This window comes from Pseudophryne corroboree, chromosome 10, assembly GCF_028390025.1.
Source record: "Pseudophryne corroboree isolate aPseCor3 chromosome 10, aPseCor3.hap2, whole genome shotgun sequence".
In the NCBI taxonomy this organism is placed as follows: domain Eukaryota; kingdom Metazoa; phylum Chordata; class Amphibia; order Anura; family Myobatrachidae; genus Pseudophryne; species Pseudophryne corroboree.
The window spans coordinates 61805618-61830592 of record NC_086453.1 but is presented as its reverse complement, the minus strand read 5'-3'; the positions used below and the strand labels follow the sequence as shown (position 1 = coordinate 61830592).

Below are 24975 nucleotides of genomic sequence, written 5' to 3'. Positions count from 1 at the left end.
GACTCAAACCTGTAATGAAACTCCGGCAGACTCTGCCACGGTGATGTCTCTTAGATAATCCTGTATTGAGCCCACTGGTCTCATCACCAACGCTGTTTCGATACAACAGGATCTTTTTCAAGGAGTACCAGTGGAAGTGAGCTATGGAGATATTTATACCTCATGGCCAGGAAATGAGGTTATTCATTGAATTTCTAGATGCACTGAAGAGATGTGTTCAGTCCTGCCTCAACACCTCAATGCTAAACAAATTCACCCCTCTACCGAGAACATACGGTCGCCTGGGTCCAAAGAGGCCCACACTGTGCCAAAATATAGTTATACTTACCTTTCCACCGTCCACAGGTTCCCAAACCTGCTGGCCACCTGATGCTGCAGAGCAGCAGAAATCACAGAGGAAAGGTCTCAGCGGCCATTTTCCCTGTGATTTGCTGATCCGCACTAGAGAAGTCCCTGGGAATAAGGCACAGGCAACATTTTCCCGGAGACTGGCAAATGTGCCATAGATTCTGGCACAAAACCAGAGACTACTGGTCTGATAGAGAGGAGGGGGACAGCAGTTTGCACACATGCCCTCTCCTCTCTCTAACTGCCCCTGAATCTACAGAATTCAATTTAATCATCCCAGTGAACTTTACATCGTCACCATTGATTGGTTGCTATGGGCAACTTCTCCATTGGTCCACTTCTCCAATTGTTTCACTGCTTGATACATCAATCCCCAAGTGCTGTGCATGCCATGCAGTGCAACCTCTAACCTCCAACATCGATGACAAAACTATTGTACATCAGTGTCAAACCATCGATGATTGCTGGCCACAAATGACCATCTGTAGCTCCTTCGGGTTGCAGTAGAAGCATGCCAGGACAAAAAGAGAGAATAAGACCTATAAGAACTGGGGGCCACATCACTGCAGCCTGCTGCCCACCACTGCTTTAGGCAGACCCTTGTGAAATGAAATGTACATGCAGAATTCCATTTAGGGCAGATCCATGCTAAATATTTACACATTACTGACTACAGGAACATGCACCATGCATCTGCACTAACTGCAATACAGGCTGCGGTTCTCACGTCTGGTTTCAAATGATTCACATTCCCATCTGCATCATAATAATACTATAAGATGTCACGTATTGCACCCTGGTATCCCTATTACACAGGGTTGGCACTGGGCTACCTGTAGCTCTCAGTCAGGGAGCCAGGCTGTGACGTGTATTATTACTATTATCAGAGAGATGTGTGTGGTGGATGGAGGAGGGAGATATGGCTGAGGAGGGGCTTCTCTTATCCCGGCTCTGAGCTCTATATAGGGGGAGGGGCGGCTGTTTCCCCCCAGTAAAAATTTATTTAGCTGTGTTGTTCCTCTTCCTGGCTGCAGCTGTGCCCGGATCATCCATGGAGTCCCAGGTCAGGCAGAACTTCCACCAGGACTGCGAGGCTGGCCTCAACCGCATGGTGAACCTGAAATACCACAGCTCCTACGTCTACCTGTCCCTGGTGAGCCTGCCTGTCATGCCCCTGTGCCCCCACTAATCCCCGTGTCCCCTAATAGTGCACAGTGTGTTCATAAGGTGCCCACTAATAGTGCCCTGTGCATGCAGGGTCTGCCCCTGTTCCCCAAGAGTGCTCTAATTTATAGTGCCCTGTGCACGCAGGATGTGCCCCACTAACAGTGCACTATGCATGCAGCGTCTTCCCCAAGAAGAGTGCCAACTAATGGTGCACTGTGCTGTACCCCCTAATAGTGCACAGTTCATACAGAATGTGTCCCCCAGATGGCCACTATTAGTGCCCTGCAGGGTCTGCTGCTGTGTCCCCAGGGTTCCTGCTTTTCTAGATTGTAAGCGTGTGTGCAGGGCCTTCCTACATGTCTGTGTTATTACCCAGTTTTGTTTTGTCACCGTTGTATCCAATTGTAAAGTGCAATGGAGATTTCTCTATCGTCCTAGTGGATGCTGGGGTTCCTGAAAGGACCATGGGGAATAGCGGCTCCGCAGGAGACAGGGCACAAAAAGTAAAGCTTTTTCAGATCAGGTGGTGTGCACTGGCTCCTCCCCCTATGACCCTCCTCCAGACTCCAGTTAGATTTTTGTGCCCGGCCGAGAAGGGTGCAATCTAGGTGGCTCTCCTAAAGAGCTGCTTAGACAAAGTTTAGCTAGGTTTTTTATTTTACAGTGATTCCTGCTGGCAACAGGATCACTGCAGCGAGGGACTGAGGGGAGAAGGAGTCAACTCACCTGCGTGCAGGATGGATTGGCTTCTTGGCTACTGGACATCAAGCTCCAGAGGGACGATCACAGGTACAGCCTGGATGGTCACCGGAGCCGCGCCGCCGGCCCCCTTGCAGATGCTGAAGTCAGAAGAGGTCCAGAATCGGCGGCTGAAGACTCCTGCAGTCTTCTAAAGGTAGCGCACAGCACTGCAGCTGTGCGCCATTTTCCTCTCAGCACACTTCACACGGCAGTCACTGAGGGTGCAGGGCGCTGGGAGGGGGGCGCCCTGGGAGGCAAATGAATACCTATAAAGGCTAAAAATACCTCACATATAGCCCCTAGAGGCTATATGGAGATATTTAACCCCTGCCTGATTTTTCTAAATAGCGGGAGACGAGCCCGCCAGAAAAGGGGCGGGGCCTATCTCCTCAGCACACGGCGCCATTTCCTCTCACAGCTCCGCTGGTCAGGACGGCTCCCAGGTCTCTCCCCTGCACTGCACTACAGAAACAGGGTAAAACAGAGAGGGGGGGGCAAATTTATGGCGATATTTTGATATAACAAAGCAGCTATAAGGGAGCACTTATTATAAGGCTATCCCTGATATATATATATATATAGCGCTTTTGGTGTGTGCTGGCAAACTCTCCCTCTGTCTCCCCAAAGGGCTAGTGGGTCCTGTCTTCGTTAGGAGCATTCCCTGTGTGTCTGCTGTGTGTCGGTACGTGTGTGTCGACATGTATGAGGACGATATTGGTGTGGAGGCGGAGCAATTGCCAAATATGACGATGTCACCCCCTAGGGAGTCGACACCAGAATGGATGCCTTTATTTATGGAACTACGGGATAGTGTCAACACGCTAAAGCAGTCGTTTGACGACATGAGGCGGCCGGACAATCAATTAGTGCCTGTCCAGGCGACTCAAACACCGTCAGGGGCTGTGAAACGCCCTTTGCCTCAGTCGGTCGACACAGACCCAGACGCAGGCACTGACTCCAGTGGTGACGGTGACGATTCAACCGTATTTTCCAGTAGGGCCACACGTTATATGATTTTGGCAATGAAGGAGGCGTTACATTTAGCTGATACTACAGGTACCACTAAACAGGGTATTATGTGGGGTATGAAAAAACTACCTATAGTTTTTCCTGAATCAGAAGAATTAAATGACATGTGTAATGAAGCGTGGGTTGCCCCTGATAAAAAGCTGATAATTTCAAAGAAATTATTGGCATTATACCCTTTCCCGCCAGAGGTTAGGGAGCGCTGGGAAACACCTCCTAGGGTGGACAAGGCGCTAACACGCTTATCTAAACAAGTGGCGTTACCCTCTCCTGAGACGGCCGCACTTAAAGATCCATCAGATAGGCGGATGGAAAATATCCAAAAAAGTATATACACACATGCAGGTGTTATACTACGACCAGCTGTAGCGACTGCCTGGATGGGCAGTGCTGGGGTAGTTTGGTCAGAGTCCCTGATTGAAAATATTGATACCCTGGACAGGGACAATATTTTACTGTCGTTAGAACAAATAAAGGATGCATTTCTTTATATGCGTGATGCACAGAGGGATATCTGCACACTGGCATCACGGGTAAGTGCTATGTCCATTTCGGCCAGAAGAGCTTTATGGACGTGACAGTGGACAGGCGATGCGGATTCAAAACGGCATATGGAAGTTTTGCCGTATAAAGGGGAGGAGTTATTTGGAGTCGGTCTATCAGATTTGGTGGCCACGGCTACAGCCGGGAAATCCACCTTTCTACCTCAAGTCACTCCCCAACAGAAAAAGGCACCGACTTTTCAACCGCAGCCCTTTCGTTCCTTTAAAAATAAGAGAGCAAAGGGCTATTCATATCTGCCACGAGGCAGAGGTCGAGGGAAGAGACAGCAACACGCAGCTCCTTCCCAGGAACAGAAGCCCTCCCCGGCTTCTACAAAAGCCTCAGCATGACGCTGGGGCTTCTCAAGCGGACTCGGGGACGGTGGGCGGTCGTCTCAAAAATTACAGCGCGCAGTGGGCTCACTCGCAGGTAGATCCCTGGATCCTGCAGATAATATCTCAAGGGTACAGGTTGGAATTAGAGACAGATCCACCTCGCCGTTTCCTGAAGTCTGCTTTACCAACGTCCCCCTCCGAAAGGGAGACGGTTTTGGAAGCCATTCACAAGCTGTACTCTCAGCAGGTGAAAGTCAAGGTACCTCTTCTACAACAAGGGAAGGGGTATTATTCCACTCTTTTTGTGGTACCGAAGCCGGATGGCTCGGTAAGGCCTATTCTAAATCTGAAGTCCTTGAACCTGTACATAAAGAAGTTCAAGTTCAAGATGGAGTCACTCAGAGCAGTGATGGCGAACCTGGAAGAGGGGGACTTTATGGTATCCTTGGACATCAAGGATGCGTATCTCCACGTTCCAAATTACCCCTCACACCAGGGGTACCTCAGGTTCGTTGTACAAAACTGTCACTATCAGTTTCAGACGCTGCCGTTCGGATTGTCCACGGCACCTCGGATCTTTACAAAGGTAATGGCCGAGATGATGATTCTTCTTCGAAGAAAAGGCATATTAATTATCCCATACTTGGACGATCTCCTAATAAGGGCGAGGTCCAGAGAACAGCTAGAGATGGGATTAGCACTGTCTCAAGAAGTGCTAAAACAGCACGGGTGGATTCTGAATATTCCAAAATCCCAGTTAATGCCGACAACTCGTCTGCTGTTCCTAGGGATGATTCTGGACACGGTTCAGAAAAAGGTTTTTCTCCCGGAGGAAAAAGCCAAGGAGTTATCCGACCTTGTCTGGAACCTCCTAAAACCAGGAAAGGTGTCTGTACATCAATGCACAAGAGTCCTGGGAAAAATGGTGGCTTCTTACGAAGCAATTCCATTCGGCAGATTCCACGCAAGAATTTTCCAAAGGGATCTGTTGGACAAATGGTCAGGGTCGCATCTTCAGATGCACCTACGGATAACCCTGTCTCCAAGGACAAGGGTGTCTCTTCTGTGGTGGTTGCAGAGTCCTCATCTATTGGAGGGCCGCAGATTCGGCATACAGGATTGGATCCTGGTGACCACGGACGCCAGCCTGAGAGGCTGGGGAGCAGTCACACAAGGAAGAAACTTCCAGGGAGTATGGACGAGCCTGGAAACGTCTCTTCACATAAACATTCTGGAACTAAGAGCAATATACAATGCTCTAAGCCAGGCAGAACCTCTGCTTCAGGGAAAACCGGTGTTGATCCAGTCGGACAACATCACGGCAGTCGCCCATGTGAACAGACAGGGCGGCACAAGAAGCAGGAGTGCAATGGCAGAAGCTGCAAGGATTCTTTGCTGGGCAGAGAATCATGTGATAGCACTGTCAGCAGTGTTCATCCCGGGAGTGGACAACTGGGAAGCAGACTTCCTCAGCAGACACGATCTTCACCCGGGAGAGTGGGGACTTCATCCAGAAGTCTTCCACATGCTGGTAACCCGTTGGGAAAGACCAATGGTGGACATGATGGCGTCTCGCCTCAACAAAAAACTGGACAGGTATTGCGCCAGGTCAAGAGATCCGCAGGCAATAGCTGTGGACGCGCTGGTAACGCCTTGGGTGTACCAGTCGGTGTATGTGTTTCCTCCTCTGCCTCTCATACCAAAAGTATTGAGAATTATACGGCAAAGAGGCGTAAGAACGATACTAGTGGTTCCGGATTGGCCAAGAAGGACTTGGTACCCGGAACTTCAAGAGATGATCACGGAAGATCCGTGGCCTCTACCTCTAAGGAGGGACTTGCTTCAGCAGGGTCCCTGTCTGTTTCAAGACTTACCGCGGCTGCGTTTGACGGCATGGCGGTTGAACGCCGGATCCTAAAGGAAAAAGGCATGCCGGAAGAAGTCATTCCTACTTTGATTAAAGCAAGGAAGGAAGTAACCGTGCAACATTATCACCGAATTTGGCGAAAATATGTTGCGTGGTGCGAAGATCGGAGTGCTCCGACGGAGGAATTTCAACTGGGTCGATTCCTACATTTCCTGCAATCAGGATTGTCTATGGGTCTCAAATTGGGATCTATTAAGGTTCAAATTTCGGCCCTGTCGATTTTCTTTCAAAAAGAATTGGCTTCAGTCCCTGAAGTCCAGACCTTTGTTAAGGGAGTGCTGCATATACAGCCTCCTGTGGTGCCTCCAGTGGCACCGTGGGATCTCAATGTGGTTTTGGACTTTCTAAAATCTCATTGGTTTGAACCACTAAATAAGGTGGATTTGAAATATCTCACTTGGAAAGTGACCATGCTTCTAGCCCTGGCTTCTGCCAGGAGAGTATCAGAATTGGCAGCTTTATCTTACAAAAGCCCATATCTGATTTTCCATTCGGACAGGGCAGAACTGCGGACTCGTCCGCATTTTCTCCCTAAGGTGGTGTCAGCATTTCATCTGAACCAGCCTATTGTAGTGCCTGCGGCTACAAGTGACTTGGAGGACTCCAAGTTACTGGACGTTGTCAGAGCATTAAAAATATATATTGCAAGGACAGCTGGAGTCAGAAAATCTGACTCGTTGTTTATATTGTATGCACCCAACAAGATGGGTGCTCCTGCGTCTAAGCAGACGATTGCTCGTTGGATCTGTAGCACAATCCAACTTGCACATTCTGTGGCAGGCCTGCCACAGCTTAAATCTGTAAAGGCCCACTCCACAAGGAAGGTGGGCTCATCTTGGGCGGCTGCCCGAGGGGTCTCGGCATTACAACTTTGCCGAGCAGCTACGTGGTCAGGGGAGAACACGTTTGTAAAATTTTACAAATTTGATACTCTGGCTAAGGAGGACCTGGAGTTCTCTCATTCGGTGCTGCAGAGTCATCCGCACTCTCCCGCCCGTTTGGGAGCTTTGGTATAATCCCCATGGTCCTTTCAGGAACCCCAGCATCCACTAGGACAGGGGTTCTCAAACTCGGTCCTCAGGACCCCACACAGTGCATGTTTTGCAGGTAACCCAGCAGGTGCACAGGTGTATTAATTACTCACAGACACATTTTAAAAGATCCACAGGTGGAGCTAATTATTTCACTTGCGATTCTGTGAGGAGACCTGCAAAACATGCACCGTGTGGGGTCCTGAGGACCAAGTTTGAGAACCTGTGCACTAGGACGATAGAGAAAATAAGATTTTACTTACCGATAAATCTATTTCTCGGAGTCCGTAGTGGATGCTGGGCGCCCATCCCAAGTGCGGATTATCTGCATAAATTGTACATAGTTATTGTTAACTAATTCGGGTTATTGTTGAAGGAAGCCATCTTTCAGAGGCTCCGCTGTTATCATACTGTTAACTGGGTTTAGATCACAGGTTGTACGGTGTGATTGGTGTGGCTGGTATGAGTCTTACCCGGGATTCAAAATCCTCCCTTATTGTGTACGCTCGTCCGGGCACAGTACCTAACTGGAGTCTGGAGGAGGGTCATAGGGGGAGGAGCCAGTGCACACCACCTGATCTGAAAAAGCTTTACTTTTTGTGCCCTGTCTCCTGCGGAGCCGCTATTCCCCATGGTCCTTTCAGGAACCCCAGCATCCACTACGGACTCCGAGAAATAGATTTATCGGTAAGTAAAATCTTATTTTCTGCACTATGTAATAAACTGTTACTAATAAAATAATATTGTGTAGTGTGCATGAAAGGATCTGTGTATTTCCCCTGCAAAACCTTCAAGGAGAGGTGCCATGTTTATAATTGTATTGCGCCCCCCCACCCCCCCTATATTCATGCAGATCGCACTTCTACAGTGTTACATTTGTGCTTATTAACTAATAAACCTGTGTAGTTACATAAAGTGTTTTCTGGATATGGTGGCATGCAATGTTTCCGCAGGAAACAGGTCTGTGAGCATTGTAAGGTGATGTGTTCCGATGTTAGCCTGTTCTGTAACACTGTATGTCCAAGAGAACTGTGACAGATTAGGTTTTATTCTTGAGTCTCTCATTAAACAGAAGTTAAGGATATTAAACAAGCACTGACCTAGTGGGCATACGTTACTTCATCTGTGAAGTTTCCTGGCAACTCTGAAATGAATTGATGTGTGAAACATGCCTCTTGGCATTATAAATGGTTCAGCCCTAGTAACCTCATTAGTGAGATGTTTACGTGTGTGTATATCAGGGAAGTGCAGTCAGCGGAGGCACTGCCTCCCCTGTCATAATGATTAAAGTAATACTAAGATATTTATAACACAGATTCTGTGATATCTTCCTATACTATTCTAATAATTTCCCCCTGTGAAAATCCCTGCATCTTGGGGTGGGAGGCAGCGGGCGAGGTGCCTCTCGCTGCCAATACTAAAGTTTGGGTAGCAGGGGGCAGGGCGAAGCCATAGGCTGTAAAAGCCCACTGAAAATGTATGGGGTAGCTGCACCTATACTAGTGCCTCAATGACAGGGGTGTGCATTCAGCCCACCTGAATGCACACCCCTGTCAGTCCTGCAAATATGATTGGACCAGCGGGCAGCGGGACCCAGTGGACAAAGGGTGGCTGGTGGCAGACCTGGATCCAGGAGGATCCAGTCCCTGCCATCCATTCCTCAGAGAGCTGGCTTCCCATTTCAAAAATGGTGCCTCAGTGTCATTTTTTTTTTTTTTTATTTCAAGATGGCCACCATGAGCTAATCTGGGCTCGCCACGTCATCGCCCCGCCCCCTCAACTGGCTTATATAAGCCAGTGGCGGGGGAGAGAGCAGGCAAGAGCTTCCGAAAATAGACGCCGGAAGTCCTGGGGAGGCGGCGGCTATGAGAGAGAGCTGAAAGGCCGCTGCCCCCAGGTGAAGGTGCAGCACAATAAATTATTTAAACATCAGGGGCCAAATGTAATAGTGAGAGTTTCAGAAAGTGACAGATTTGGTAAGTTTTTGCAGTGTGTGTGGGGTGGGGTTTTTTTTTTAAGTGGCAATCTGGTTTTGCAGTGTAGATTGCCACTTTAAAAAAAAAAAAATGTAAAAAACTTACCAAATCTTTCTTAAACTCGCTCTATTACATTTGGCCCTACGTGTTGTGTTTTTATTTTAATTTTTTTCTTTACAGGTGTCCGCGGGCCCTTAATGTCCGGGCATGCTAGCACTTGTGGTTCTGCAAGTGCCGGCATGCTGGGCCAGGCTTGCTGGGACCTGTAGGCCGACTAAAGAACAATATTAGTATGCCATGAACCCCGCACCCACCGCCACCAGGGGTTTTTAAATTTTTTTTTTTTTTTTTTTTTTTAAATTGTGGGGGGAGAGGTGCCTCACCAGTCAATTACCTCACCGCACGCAACGTGTGTATATTATATTATATTTTTCTCGAACTCTGCCGGGAAGTGAGTTTCATACAGTCGGTGCCACATGGCTGAAAGCTTGAAACACACACCCCCTGGTGAATTACAGGAGATTGTAGGTACTGTTAATAGTCCTTTATGTACAGATCACAGTAAGCGAGTGGAATCGCAAGCTGCTTCAGGTACCTTGGGCCCTGGTCATGTAGGGCTTTGAAAGTCAGTTGGGTGTCTGTTTTTGCTATTGGACAGGAAAAAACAGACTTCAAACAATTGAATATCCCCCATTAAGTCCGTCATGAAGATGATTGGCTATCTTTAGGGCAGCCAGTGGAGGGAGTAGAGAATGGGAGTTATGTGGTTGGAACGGGGCTGTTTGGTTAACAGCCTGGCAGCTGAATTTTGTTTCATCTGCAAGCTGTAGAAGTATGGTATACAAGATCTGCATTACAATGTTTAGGTCAATATGGACAAAAGGAAGACATGGCAATGGTCAACACAAATATGGTTATTGCAAAAAAAAAAAGTGTCAGTGTGGATAGTTTTTCCATCTGTGACCACCATTTGTAGAAACATGTCTCCGCGTGTGATCGCTCCGCTCGCCATGCTTCAGTCGCAACACTAGATTACTAAAGGTTCTGATCTGTGACATGGTAGTCAAATATGGGAAAAGTAAAAAACCATGAAACCCCCCCAAAAATAAAACAAAAAAACAAAACCACATGTCGAACTACAGTCCAGATCCCGAGTGGTGCAATTCTTTTTCTGGGAGACTAATACTTCTTTCACACTGCCAATGCCGGATCCCACCTGGGAATTGGAAACCGGGTCCTTCCCGGGTGGGATCCGCATTGGTTGGCCGCTGCTGCAAGCTTCCCCAACCCGGCAATATGCCGAGCAGATTGCCATAGCAGCAGGGGGGGGGGTGGAGGTGGCGCTGGGAGATGAGATCATCTCCGCGCCACCTCTCCCTGCTGTAGTAAACAGGTCCCGGGACGCATAGACCCGGGAGCCCGTTTACGCTGCCACTGACCCGGTATTCAACCCGGGTATAATACTGCTTTATTTCCGGGTTGAATTGCTGGGTCAGGCGACCCGCAATTTCTGCTATGCCGTGTCGATACCAGGTTATTTGTGCGGTGAGAAAGGGGTATAAGGTGGGGGAAATTGCGGTTGTCTAGGTATGATGATACAAAATGCTTTAATAATAACTTTTTTGCAGTGATTAATTAAAATCATTAGTACATACCGCAGCTAGCCAAAAATAATATGCAGTGTTTACTTGGGTCACCCAAAGTATTGTACACTGCTCATTATTAACCAAAATCTATGGTAATACACATTTATGGCTGAGGTCTCGTTCTTCTGTCCTGCAGGCCTCCTACTTTGACCGCGATGATGTAGCACTTGCAAATTTCTCAAAGTTTTTCCGTGAACGCTCAGAAGAGGAGAAGGAGCACGCAGAGGAGCTGATCAAGTATCAGAACCGGCGCGGGGGCCGGGTCTTCCTGCAGAGCGTTGAAGTAGGTGCTTGTCCTTTACATGGTTTAGTCACGGTCTATGTACAGTATTAGTCATCTATCTAGTCATTCATTCTGCTTGGCGCACTCCTTTAGAAGAGACTGAAAGAAGCTGCTTGATAGTGTATCCGTTTTCACTAGGGGGAGGGGGGTTAGCGGTTTATCTGGTTTAGGGGTCTATTTATTAATGTTATTTTTACAGAAACAATGTGAAAAAGGGTGTCTTCACATTATTTTATCACCTGCATGTATTAAAGGGCATTTGGAGCTATTTTTATTTTTTTTATTTTTTATTTTTTCAGTGAGCCACATCGCATTCCCCATACTTATAATGGGAAATGTGATGTGGCCAAATTTACTAAAAAAAATAAAATAAAAATCCGCATGTGCCCTGTGATCTCGCCAGCTCAGACTGGCGAGATCACAGGGCAGCACTGCGATCTGCACCCGTTTGCCTAGCGCTCTCTGCCCCTGGAAGAGAAAGTTTAGCAGGACCCGGCTCCAGTGATCAGCTCTGTGTGTCCGATGGACACACAAGCTGATCAGAGTGTAAAAATACAAAACAAAAACCATACTCGCCTGAGCAGGGAGCCGCTGTCGGCTGCTCTGGTGAGCGGTGCCGGGTCCCCTATATGCTGCACTGTGACCCCGGTGCAGTAAAGTGACGCTGCAAGGCGGCAGCACACTTTACAGCACCAGGGCTCCTAGCAGCACACAGGATCCTGCGCCGGGCAGCCCAGAAGAAGCAGCGTGGAACGGATCCCCGCAACAGGCGAGTATATTATCCTGCTGGGAGGGAAGGGGGGGGAGTGTGTGTGTGTGGGGGGGGGGGGGGGGGGGGTTTGACGCAGCGCATGCGCAGCAGGACATCGGGGTATTTTTTCCGAAAAACACCCCAATGACGCTGCGGAGTGTCATCGCGGGGACAGGGCTTGACTGCAAGCTCTGTCCCTGCATGCGATAATTGATACATCCCTGTGATGTAATCAATTATCGCAGTGCGAGTTTGGGCGATTTTATCACCTGTCATCCGCATCCTGAATGCGGGTGGTGATAAATAGGCCCCTTAGTCGGCATGCTTCCCTCCAGCTGCTGTTTAACTACACATCCCAGCATGCCGCGCACAATCATTGCCATTACAAAACTCTGGCAGGTCATGTTGGGATGCGTTGTGCCGCAGTGGCTTGAAGGCTGTATGTTGAATTACCCTTGCTGTATATTAAGGCCTTCAACCCTGATTATGGGGAAATGACCGTATCTGCATGTGTTTCTTAAATCTAAATATCATGTTCTAAAGCGGTAATGGGGAACCTTCGACACTTTAGCTGTTGTTGAGCTACACATCCCATGCATGGCCAAATAGCAAAACTGTAGCAGGGCTCGCTGGGTTGTGTAGTTTAACATCTGGAGTGCCAAAGGTTCCCCATCACTGTTATAAAAGGTCCAGCGCTGTTATCTCCTGCATAAAATGGGCAGATGGTAGCACGCTGTAACCCCCATAAATTGTATGGGGGCCCTTGTAATTGTACTATTTAACAAGCTCTGTAAAGCGAACGCCATCATCAGTCACATAAGAAAATTTACAAGAGATCGGAGAATGCTCCCTCTCTTGTATGCCTGCATGAATGAAGACCACACGTGCTCAGGGAAACTACTGGGACAGAACCCAGCAATGTAAACCTTCACCAATGTCTTTCCCAGGGCAGGGTTTTGTGTTCGCCAGACATCTGCTGATCGGAGCAGTTGTCTTGGCGTCACTGCGTTGATAAATAGCATGGAAAAACAATCCAAATTGATGCGATCAGATTATAAGAAATGTTACAATTTTAGGGCACTAATGATAAATTGACCCCTTTGCCTGTTGTTGAGGAACTTCCGGACGTCCTATCCTCACATACACCACTCAGACTGTGGTTTCCATCTTCTGGGTTTAGAAGAGAACTGAATCTTCATCTGTGTCACTAGAAATTGGTGGTATGCTTTGTGTTGCTGTCTTGTGTTATCAATTCATGGTTTTAAGCAAAATGATTATGTTCACATGGCTGTATAAAGATCAATAAATGATGTGTAGGTCTATGCATTGTAACAGGCCTCCAGAAATATTTGGCGTCCTTGCACGTACTAGTTGTGAAATCCAGTTGTAGACCCCCTACACCTTATTTACTGGCACTTGTTTATACAATGCATACACACTCCGCAGCGCTTTACAGACAAAATTTGGTCATGCACATCAGTCCCTGCCCCCTGGTGGAGGTGACAATTTGTGTGGTTGATGTTTAAAATAATGAGAAGAGTGGAGCATGGCAACCACTCGCCATCACGATAACACTTGTCAAGCACGTTCTATCAAATAGGTACATGCTGATTGGTTGCTACGGCCAACGTCTCCACTAGTCCACTTACCCAAATTCTTAACTGCTTGATACACCAAGCCACCTACCAGTAAGCTCTGGGAGGAATCCAGAGCATACATGGCAAGAACATACAAACTCCACACATAGGAACTGTGTGTGTGGGAGGGGGTGGTGGTTTGTGTGTGTAACCCCAAAACTCTCAGTTTCTCCTGCAAATAATTTGGATAGGGTAAGGTAAAGAATGAGTGTCCAGTCACCAGTAGTGACCTTTCTGGTTATTAAAGAATCTACGTGGAGAATTCAGCCTGTGTGGGGTGTTTTTTTTTTTTTTTTTTTAAGATGGACTGTATGTAATAAATACCGTATTCAGGGCCAATGTTGCTTGCAGTAACTTGGTTGTGAGCTCTTTGACCTGTATCACATGCTGCATTCGCTTCAGTAGCCTGTAATATAATTGGCAACAAACCTATTTGGCTTTTATCCAAGCTGCAGTGTAATGTCAGGTTACCACTGAACAACGCGTTTTACCTTCATGGTCCATACCGTACCTGAACTGTTCCTTGTAGGGATTCAGCAGTCCCATCAAGCTGCTGTGTATACTAATCCTGTATTCTGCAACCTCTGCTATTACTGTTATCTCTGTATCCATTCCATTTTAGAAACCAGAAAAAGATGACTGGACGAATGGTTTAGAGGCTCTTCAGACTGCTCTTAAGATGGAGAAGACTGTAAACCAAGCCCTGCTGGACCTGCACAGTATGGCTGCGGGCAAGAATGACCCTCATGTGAGTAAATCGGGTGTATGTCTGTTCATTCATTGTCCAGCAAGTGGTCATGATATTGGCAAATTCCCTATTTCTGCATTACTGTTCCAGCAACACAAGATATTTAGATATGGTTTAAGAGATGGAGATTATTGGGCCGAGCCAACGTGGCTCTCCATCTGCTGTGAAACTACAAGTCCCAGCATGCCCTGCCACAGTATTATCATTCCCTAATAGCAAAACTGTGACAGGGCATGCTGGGACTTGTAGTTTCACAACAGCAGGAGAGCTACAGTTTGGTCAGGCCTGATTTAGGGGGAAGGTCCCTGTATAAGCACTTTAGGGTGGAGTTGGAAGTAATCTAGGCGCTCTTTACTCAGAAGAAACATGAATAGAGAGAGGGCATATTTCTGTACATTCGCAGAGCTGCGTATATCCTGAGATGCGGCTGCCTCTGCATGTGTGCCGGTTTGCAGCGTGTACTTTGTGAAAAAGCTGAAGATGTGCAATCTGTCATGTTTAACCCTGCGTCAGCCCCTTTTATTCCTTATCACTTGATAAATTAATCAAAGCATAGTGTATGTGTGACTGTACATACAGTGGGGATTGAAAGTTTGGGCACCCCAGGCAAAAATTCATTTTAATGTGCATAAAGAAGCCAAGGAAAGATGGAAAAATCTCCAAAAGGCATCAAATTACAGATTAGACATTCTTATAACATGTCAAAAAAAGTTTGATTTTATTTCCATCATTTACACTGTCAAAAGAACAGAAAACAAAAAATGGCGTCTGCAAAAGTTTGGTCACCCTGCAGAGTTAATACCTTGTACTGCCCCCTTTGGCAAGTATCACAGCTTGTAAACGCTTTTTGTAGCCAGCCAAGAGTCTTTCAATTCTTGTTTGAGGTATCTTCGTCCATTCTTCCTTACAAAAGTCATCCAGTTCTTTGAGATTCCTGGGCTGTCTGTGACGCACTGCTCTTTTAAGGTCTATCCATAGATTTTCAATTATGTTGAGGTCAGGAGATTGTGAAGGCCATGGCAAAACCTTCAGTTTACGCTAGAGATGAGCGGGTTCGGTTTCTCTGAAACCGAACCCGCACGAACTTCATGTTTTTTTCACGGGTCCGAGCAGACTCGGATCCTCCCGCCTTGCTCGGTTAACCCGAGCGCGCCCGAACGTCATCATGACGCTGTCGGATTCTCGCGAGACTCGGATTCTATATAAGGAGCCGCGCGTCGCCGCCATTTTCACACGTGCATTGAGATTGATAGGGAGAGGACGTGGCTGGCGTCCTCTCCATTAGAAATTAGATTAGAAGAGAGAGAGAGATTGTGCAGAGTCAGACAGAGTTTACCACAGTGACCAGTGCAGTTGTTGTTAGTTAACTTTTATTTATTTTAATATATCCGTTCTCTGCTATATCCGTTCTCTGCCTGAAAAAAAACGATACACAGCAGCAGCCAGTCACACAGTGTGACTCAGTCTGTGTGCACTCAGCTCAGCCCAGTGTGCTGCACATCAATGTATAAAAGGCAAAGCTTATAATAATTGTGGGGGAGACTGGGGAGCACTGCAGGTTGTTATAGCAGGAGCCCCCAGGAGTACATAATATTATATTAATTTAAAATTAAACAGTGCACACTTTTGCTGCAGGAGTGCCACTGCCAGTGTGACTAGTGGTGACCAGTGCCTGACCACCAGTATAGTAGTATATTGTTGTATGTATTGTATACTATCTCTTTATCAACCAGTCTATATTAGCAGCAGACACAGTACAGTGCGGTAGTTCACGGCTGTGGCTACCTCTGTGTCGGCAGTCGGAACTCGGCAGGCAGTCCGTCCATCCATAATTGTATTACAATATATACCACCTAACCGTGGTATTTTTTTTTCTTTCTTTATACCGTCGTCATACTAGTTGTTACGAGTATACTACTATCTCTTTATCAACCAGTGTACAGTGCGGTAGTTCACGGCTGTGGCTACCTCTGTGTCGGCAGTCGGCAGGCAGTCCGTCCATCCATAATTGTATTATTATTATAATATATACCACCTAACCGTGGTTTTTTTTTCATTCTTTATACCGTCGTCATAGTGTCATACTAGTTGTTACGAGTATACTACTATCTCTTTATCAACCAGTGTACAGTGCGGTAGTTCACGGCTGTGGCTACCTCTGTGTCGGCAGTCGGCAGGCAGTCCGTCCATCCATAATTGTATTATTATTATAATATATACCACCTAACCGTGGTTTTTTTTTCATTCTTTATACCGTCGTCATAGTGTCATACTAGTTGTTACGAGTATACTACTATCTCTTTATCAACCAGTGTACAGTGCGGTAGTTCACGGCTGTGGCTACCTCTGTGTCTGCAGTCGGCAGGCAGTCCGTCCATCCATAATTGTATTATTATTATAATATATACCACCTAACCGTGGTTTTTTTTTCATTCTTTATACCGTCGTCATAGTGTCATACTAGTTGTTACGAGTATACTACTATCTCTTTATCAACCAGTGTACAGTGCGGTAGTTCACGGCTGTGGCTACCTCTGTGTCGGCAGTCGGCAGGTATCCAATACTAGTATCCAATCCATCCATCTCCATTGTTTACCTGAGGTGCCTTTTAGTTCTGCCTATAAAATATGGAGAACAAAAAAGTTGAGGTTCCAAAATTAGGGAAAGATCAAGATCCACTTCCACCTCGTGCTGAAGCTGCTGCCACTAGTCATGGCCGAGACGATGAAATGCCAGCAACGTCGTCTGCCAAGGCCGATGCCCAATGTCATAGTACAGAGCATGTCAAATCCAAAACGCCAAATATCAGAAAAAAAAGGACTCCAAAACCTAAAATAAAATTGTCGGAGGAGAAGCGTAAACTTGCCAATATGCCATTTACCACACGGAGTGGCAAGGAACGGCTGAGGCCCTGGCCTATGTTCATGGCTAGTGGTTCAGCTTCACATGAGGATGGAAGCACTCAGCCTCTCGCTAGAAAACTGAAAAGACTCAAGCTGGCAAAAGCACCGCAAAGAACTGTGCGTTCTTCGAAATCCCAAATCCACAAGGAGAGTCCAATTGTGTCGGTTGCGATGCCTGACCTTCCCAACACTGGAGGTGAAGAGCATGCGCCTTCCACCATTTGCACGCCCCCTGCAAGTGCTGGAAGGAGCACCCGCAGTCCAGTTCCTGATAGTCAGATTGAAGATGTCAGTGTTGAAGTACACCAGGATGAGGAGGATATGGGTGTTGCTGGCGCTGGGGAGGAAATTGACCAGGAGGATTCTGATGGTGAGGTGGTTTGTTTAAGTCAGGCACCCGGGGAGACACCTGTTGTCCGTGGGAGGAATATGGCCGTTGACATGCCAGGTGAAAATACCAAAAAAATCAGCTCTTCGGTGTGGAGGTATTTCACCAGAAATGCGGACAACAGGTGTCAAGCCGTGTGTTCCCTTTGTCAAGCTGTAATAAGTAGGGGTAAGGACGTTAACCACCTCGGAACATCCTCCCTTATACGTCACCTGCAGCGCATTCATAATAAGTCAGTGACAAGTTCAAAAACTTTGGGTGACAGCGGAAGCAGTCCACTGACCAGTAAATCCCTTCCTCTTGTAACCAAGCTCACGCAAACCACCCCACCAACTCCCTCAGTGTCAATTTCCTCCTTCCCCAGGAATGCCAATAGTCCTGCAGGCCATGTCACTGGCAAGTCTGACGAGTCCTCTCCTGCCTGGGATTCCTCCGATGCATCCTTGCGTGTAACGCCTACTGCTGCTGGCGCTGCTGTTGTTGCCGCTGGGAGTCGATGGTCATCCCAGAGGGGAAGTCGTAAGCCCACTTGTACTACTTCCAGTAAGCAATTGACTGTTCAACAGTCCTTTGCGAGGAAGATGAAATATCACAGCAGTCATCCTACTGCAAAGCGGATAACTGAGGCCTTGGCATCCTGGGTGGTGAGAAACGTGGTTCCGGTATCCATCATTACTGCAGAGCCAACTAGAGACTTGTTGGAGGTACTGTGTCCCCGGTACCAAATACCATCTAGGTTCCATTTCTCTAGGCAGGCGATACCGAAAATGTACACAGACCTCAGAAAAAGAGTCACCAGTGTCCTAAAAAATGCAGCTGTACCCAATGTCCACTTAACCACGGACATGTGGACAAGTGGGGCAGGGTCAGGACTATATGACTGTGACAGCCCACTGGGTAGATGTATGGACTCCCGCCGCAAGAACAGCAGCGGCGGCACCAGTAGCAGCATCTCGCAAACGCCAACTCTTTCCTAGGCAGGCTACGCTTTGTATCACCGCTTTCCAGAATACGCACACAGCTGAAAACCTCTTACGGCAACTGAGGAAGATCATCGCGGAATGGCTTACCCCAATTGGACTCTCCTGTGGATTTGTGGCATCGGACAACGCCAGCAATATTGTGTGTGCATTAAATCTGGGCCAATTCCAGCACGTCCCATGTTTTGCACATACCTTGAATTTGGTGGTGCAGAATTTTTTAAAAAACGACAGGGGCGTGCAAGAGATGCTGTCGGTGGCCAGAAGAATTGCGGGACACTTTCGGCGTACAGGCACCACGTACAGAAAACTGGAGCACCACCAAAAACTACTGAACCTGCCCTGCCATCATCTGAAGCAAGAAGTGGTAACGAGGTGGAATTCAACCCTCTATATGCTTCAGAGGTTGGAGGAGCAGCAAAAGGCCATTCAAGCCTATACAATTGAGCACGATATAGTAGGTGGAATGCACCTGTCTCAAGTGCAGTGGAGAATGATTTCAACGTTGTGCAAGGTTCTGATGCCCTTTGAACTTGCCACACGTGAAGTCAGTTCAGACACTGCCAGCCTGAGTCAGGTCATTCCCCTCATCAGGCTTTTGCAGAAGAAGCTGGAGGCATTGAAGAAGGAGCTAACACGGAGCGATTCCGCTAGGCGTGTGGGACTTGTGGATGCAGCCCTTAATTCGCTTAACAAGGATTCACGGGTGGTCAATCTGTTGAAATCAGAGCACTACATTTTGGCCACCGTGCTCGATCCTAGATTTAAAGCCTACCTTGGATCTCTCTTTCCGGCAGACACAGGTCTGCTGGGGTTGAAAGACCTGCTGGTGACAAAATTGTCAAGTCAAGCGGAACGCGACCTGTCAACATCTCCTCCTTCACATTCTCCCGCAACTGGGGGTGCGAGGAAAAGGCTCAGAATTCCGAGCCCACCCGCTGGCGGTGATGCAGGGCAGTCTGGAGCGACTGCTGATGCTGACATCTGGTCCGGACTGAAGGACCTGACAACGATTACGGACATGTCGTCTACTGTCACTGCATATGATTCTCTCAACATTGATAGAATGGTGGAGGATTATATGAGTGACCGCATCCAAGTAGGCACGTCACACAGTCCGTACTTATACTGGCAGGAAAAAGAGGCAATTTGGAGGCCCTTGCACAAACTGGCTTTATTCTACCTAAGTTGCCCTCCCACAAGTGTGTACTCCGAAAGAGTGTTTAGTGCCGCCGCTCACCTTGTCAGCAATCGGCGTACGAGGTTACATCCAGAAAATGTGGAGAAGATGATGTTCATTAAAATGAATTATAATCAATTCCTCCGCGGAGACATTGACCAGCAGCAATTGCCTCCACAAAGTACACAGGGAGCTGAGATGGTGGATTCCAGTGGGGACGAATTGATAATCTGTGAGGAGGGGGATGTACACGGTGATATATCGGAGGGTGAAGATGAGGTGGACATCTTGCCTCTGTAGAGCCAGTTTGTGCAAGGAGAGATTAATTGCTTCTTTTTTGGGGGGGGTCCAAACCAACCCGTCATATCAGTCACAGTCGTGTGGCAGACCCTGTCACTGAAATGATGGGTTGGTTAAAGTGTGCATGTCCTGTTTTGTTTATACAACATAAGGGTGGGTGGGAGGGCCCAAGGATAATTCCATCTTGCACCTCTTTTTTCTTTTCTTTTTCTTTGCATCATGTGCTGATTGGGGAGGGTTTTTTGGAAGGGACATCCTGCGTGACACTGCAGTGCCACTCCTAGATGGGCCCGGTGTTTGTGTCGGCCACTAGGGTCGCTAATCTTACTCACACAGCTACCTCATTGCGCCTCTTTTTTTCTTTGCGTCATGTGCTGTTTGGGGAGGGTTTTTTGGAAGGGACATCCTGCGTGACACTGCAGTGCCACTCCTAGATGTGCCCGGTGTTTGTGTCGGCCACTAGGGTCGCTAATCTTACTCACACAGTCAGCTACCTCATTGCGCCTCTTTTTTTCTTTGCGTCATGTGCTGTTTGGGGAGGGTTTTTTGGAAGGGACATCCTGCGTGACACTGCAGTGCCACTCCTAGATGGGCCCGGTGTTTGTGTCGGCCACTAGGGTCGCTTATCTTACTCGCACAGCGACCTCGGTGCAAATTTTAGGACTAAAAATAATATTGTGAGGTGTGATGTGTTCAGAATAGGCTGAAAATGAGTGTAAATTATGTTTTTTGAGGTTAATAATACTTTGGGATCAAAATTACCCCCAAATTCTATGATTTAAGCTGTTTTTTAGGGTTTTTTGAAAAAAACACCCGAATCCAAAACACACCCGAATCCGACAAAAATAATTCGGTGAGGTTTTGCCAAAACGCGTTCGAACCCAAAACACGGCCGCGGAACCGAACCCAAAACCAAAACACAAAACCCGAAAAATTTCAGGCGCTCATCTCTAGTTTACGCCTCTTGATGTAATCAACCGTGGATTTTGAGGTGTGTTTAGGATCATTATCCATTTGTAGAAGCCAGCCTCTCTTTAACTTCAGCTTTTTCACAGATGGCATCAAGTTAGCATCCAAAATTTGCTGGAATCTTGTTGAATCCATTTTCCTTCTACTGGTGAAATGTTCCCTGTGCCACTGGCTGCAATACAACCCCAAAGCATGATTGATCAACCCCCATGCTTAACAGTTGGACAGAGGTTCTTTTCAATAAATTCTGTGCCCTTCCTTCTCCAAACGTACCTTTGCTCATTCCGGCCAAAAAGTTCGATTTTTAACCTCATCGGTCCACAGGACTTTATTCCAAAATGCTTCAGGCTTGTCTATATGTTCATTTGCAAACTTCAAACGCTGATTTTTGTGGTGAGGACGTAGAAGAGGTTTTCTTCTGATGACTCTTCCATGAAGACCATATTTGTACAAGTATCTCTATAGTGGAATAGTGTACCACAACTCCAGTGTCTGCCAGATCTTCCTGGAGGGATCGTGCAGTCAAACGTGGATTTTGACTTGCTTTTCTCACAATCCTGCGAGCTGTTCGGTCTGATATTTTTCTTGGTTTTCCAGATCTTGCTTTAACTTCCACTGTTCCTGATGACTGCCATTTCTTAATTACATTCCGAACAGAGGAAATGGGCATCTGATAACGCTTTGCTATCTTCTTATAGCCTTTTCCTGCTTTGTGAGCGTCAACTATTCTCAGTTTCAGTGTTCTACACAACTGCTTAGAGGAACCCATGGTGCTGATTGTTGGAGCAAGGTCAGATGAGTCTGGGCTTTTAAAACCTTTGAGATTTACATCACCTGGTCTTTCCAGACGATGATTGAGAACAATCCATGACACTGCCAGGTCTCAGCTGTCCAAAGGGGGCAGTACAAGGTATTAACTCTGCAGGGTGCCCAAACTTTTGCAGACTCCATTTTTTGTTTTCTGTTCTTTTAAAAGTGTAAATGATGGAAATAAAATCAAACTTTTTTTGACATGTTATAAGAATGTCTAATCTGTAATTTTGATGCCTTTTGGAGATTTTTTCCATCTTTCCTTGGCTTCTTTTTGCACATTAAAATGAATTTTTGCCTGGGGTGCCCAAACTTTCAATCCACACTGTATAATAGATGAGCATACCCATTATAGAATCCTAAATGAGTGATCTGTGGGTATTGCACCCTATAGCAACACAGTCCTCCTATTGCATGCATATAAGGTCCCTAAACTCGGGAAACCCTTGTTCTTTGCAGATGACAGATTTCCTGGAGTCGCCATTCTTGTCTAAAAGCGTAGAGACCCTGAAGAAAATCGGAGACCACATCACCAGCCTGAAGAAGCTGTGGGCGAGCCACCCTGGCATGGCAGAGTACCTGTTCGACAAGCACACGCTGGGCTGAGTGACCTCTTGCAGTACGATGCCTTTTAGTCCTCCAGAATTACGCAGTGAAAAGGACCAAATCCTAAAATGCAAATAACATACCTCCTGCTCTTTACCAGCATAACGTGTGTAATAATAAAAAATGTTTTGTACCCAAGTCAGCAATGGCCTCCTGTGGTTATACCTGCCTGGTGATGACCTGTAATGCTCGAGGCCTACACCAGTAAGTCAGGCCAGGAGACTTTCTGTGATGGAGAGCTGTCTGACCAGGAATTTGGGGTCAAATAGTGACCATTTTATTTGGAGGATAATAAAAAAAAATATTAGAAGTTTAATAATACTGCTAGTGTGTTGTCGTCGACACCCCACCTACTTATCCTTCCCATTCCTGTGTACCACCTATGTCCAGTACGCCATGTGGGGGATCCTAGTGCTCAGAAATGAAATTACAGGCAATATTCAAACTAAATAGCTGATATTGATAATAATCATTTATTATACATACCATCATAAATTGCATGAGGTAAGGCTCTTTGACGTCTTTCAGCAAAGGGTCTAAGCAGCATCTCCTGTCCTGGGTTGTCTTTTTAAAAGGAGACCTTATGACTGAGCAATCAATCACTGGTACCATTGTACGATGGGTGTGATTATTATTTGAAGTTGATGCAATGATTTAAAATGAGGCGGTTGAACTTGCACATACACACAGATTCTGTAATTATAGAGCAGTGTCCCAAACTGGGTTACTAAATGTGAAGTCACACTTTACAATAAAGCTTTAGATGATCGTGTCTCTTTAAAAGTAGACTGTACTAGTCTAGTCTGTGCTTGGCTTTCTCCTCTTGGAGGCAGCAGTGTATTAAAGAGAGGAAACCTCACAGTATGATAAATCTATCATATTGCAAGGAGCATGGAAACAGAAGTGCTGACTTATTATTCAGTGACTGGAATCTGTGTCTTATCCACAACGAGCCGCTGTCCTGTTGCCTGAGCCAGAAGCATCTAGGGCTGAGTACGTCCCCAGGACCAGAGATGCATTTGGGCCAGCCCCAGCTGTGTGAAATGGTCGGATCCTTGCGTACGTTACCTCTGGGTAGGCAGATATGCAGACTGTACCCACAGCAAACTTAACATTTAAAGTCACCCAGTTACAACCCCCCCCCCCCCCCCCCCCAAAAAAAGTGAGAGTACACCTCACAGTGCAAAACTTATTGCAGTTTCTTCCACTCTGCATGCAATCCGCTGTGTGTAATAGGGTTGATGATAGAAATGACTGGCTTCTATACCATCTTTGAAAGAGGAGTGATTGCTGGGCTGCGTTTGGCAGGAGTTGCTGTTGCCAAAAAATCTGAATTTGTGTTTCAGGAGCCACAAAGTCTCTAAAGGGTGAAGTCCACCAGGCACCTGATGTGTAATGCGGTTGCTCACCTGTGTGGTTGGGTTTTTTTTTTTTTTTTTGTTGCTTTACACCATGAGCTAACACTACAAACTGAGCCACTGTAGACTCATTGACTGAGCATTTCAGTTTGTTCTGACCTGAACGCCAATATACACCAGGTAACAGTGCATGAACAGCACATCGCACCCAGCAATGGACATGCTATGGCATAATGAGCAGTGGAGGAAGGTGACCAAGGGTCAAATGAATTGCCCTCCCACCATGTCTCCACAATCATTCTAGCACTACAGCCCTAAGGTTTTGTGGGGGAAGGCTAGTCTAAATGTTACATAACGGTAACAAGTGATCATCTTGACCCCATGTTGCAGCATTTGTTTTCTGAGGGGAACGGTGTCTTCCAGGGCAACCGAACATGTGTGGTTCATACAATGGGTTGAGGACCACGACACTGATGATATACATATCTAATAGTGGGGCAGATGTATTAACCTGGAGATGGCATAAGGAAGTGATAAGTGTAAGGTGATAAACGCACCAGCCAATGAGTTCCTAACTGTAATTTACATATTGTAGCTGTTTGGCTAGTGCATTTATCACCTTCCATTTATCACTGGTTGATCACTTCCTTATGCCTTCTCCAGGTTAATACATCTGCCCCAGTATTCTCAAGCACTAGATATGAACTCTGTGGAGCAATTTTTTTTTAGATGTTCTGAGGTAACGTTATCAACTAGGCTCCAGGCGCTACATCCCTCCTCCACAATCCAGACATTGGCAGACTCCATGCGTACAGGCCGTACTTGCTACATGTGGTAGAATGTGACTTTTTAGACCTGTCTACTATATTCCCAGGCAATGCCCACCAGAGGTTGCCTAGGCCGCTATGGCACACGTTACTGACTGTTCTTGAAACAATAGTGTGTTTTTAAACCGTTTTTAAAACCTCGTTCCTCATCAGTATGGCAGCACCCTGCGTGTAGATGGTAGGACAAAGAAAGCACATGTAATGTAAGTCACCAGCTGGTGCCAAGAGCTTGTTGGTTAATAATAATGAGTGGGGGGTGTAGTCTAAGCTGACTATGCCTATAACAAAACACGAAGGTAAATCTAGGCTTCAGATTTACAAAAGTAAAAATGATGCCGATAACTAAGGGCCCGATTCAGACCTGAGCGCTGCTGTGCGTGTTCGCACAGTGGGCGGTTATTGAACTACTGCGTAAGCGGATTCACTGCAACTCACACGTGCGTCGCCAAACAGTGACAGGATGGTGCGAAAATTTCAATCGCACGGTGATTGACA

The 24975-nt window shown here is 46.8% G+C and overlaps 1 protein-coding gene across 1 annotated transcript; it reads left to right on the top strand.

Moving 5' to 3' along the window:
* Nucleotides 1-1246: 1246 nt before the first annotated feature.
* LOC134966012 (ferritin, lower subunit) lies at nucleotides 1247-22433 on the top strand. Its single transcript, XM_063942461.1, has 4 exons — nucleotides 1247-1501; nucleotides 10877-11023; nucleotides 14034-14159; nucleotides 22149-22433. The coding sequence occupies exons 1-4, from the start codon at nucleotides 1400-1402 to the stop codon at nucleotides 22293-22295; spliced, it is 522 nt and encodes a 173-aa protein (XP_063798531.1). The 5' UTR covers nucleotides 1247-1399; the 3' UTR covers nucleotides 22296-22433.
* The last annotated feature ends 2542 nt before the right edge of the window (nucleotides 22434-24975 follow it).

Excerpts from the sequence above, each read along its gene's own strand:
- LOC134966012 (XM_063942461.1), top strand. The coding sequence starts at position 1,400 with ATGGAGTCCCAGGTCAGGCAGAACTTCCACCAGGACTGCGAGGCTGGC. Across the intron at positions 1,502-10,876 it reads CCTACGTCTACCTGTCCCTG|GCCTCCTACTTTGACCGCGA; the intron begins GTGAGCCTGCCT and ends TCTGTCCTGCAG. Across the intron at positions 11,024-14,033 it reads TCTTCCTGCAGAGCGTTGAA|AAACCAGAAAAAGATGACTG; the intron begins GTAGGTGCTTGT and ends ATTCCATTTTAG.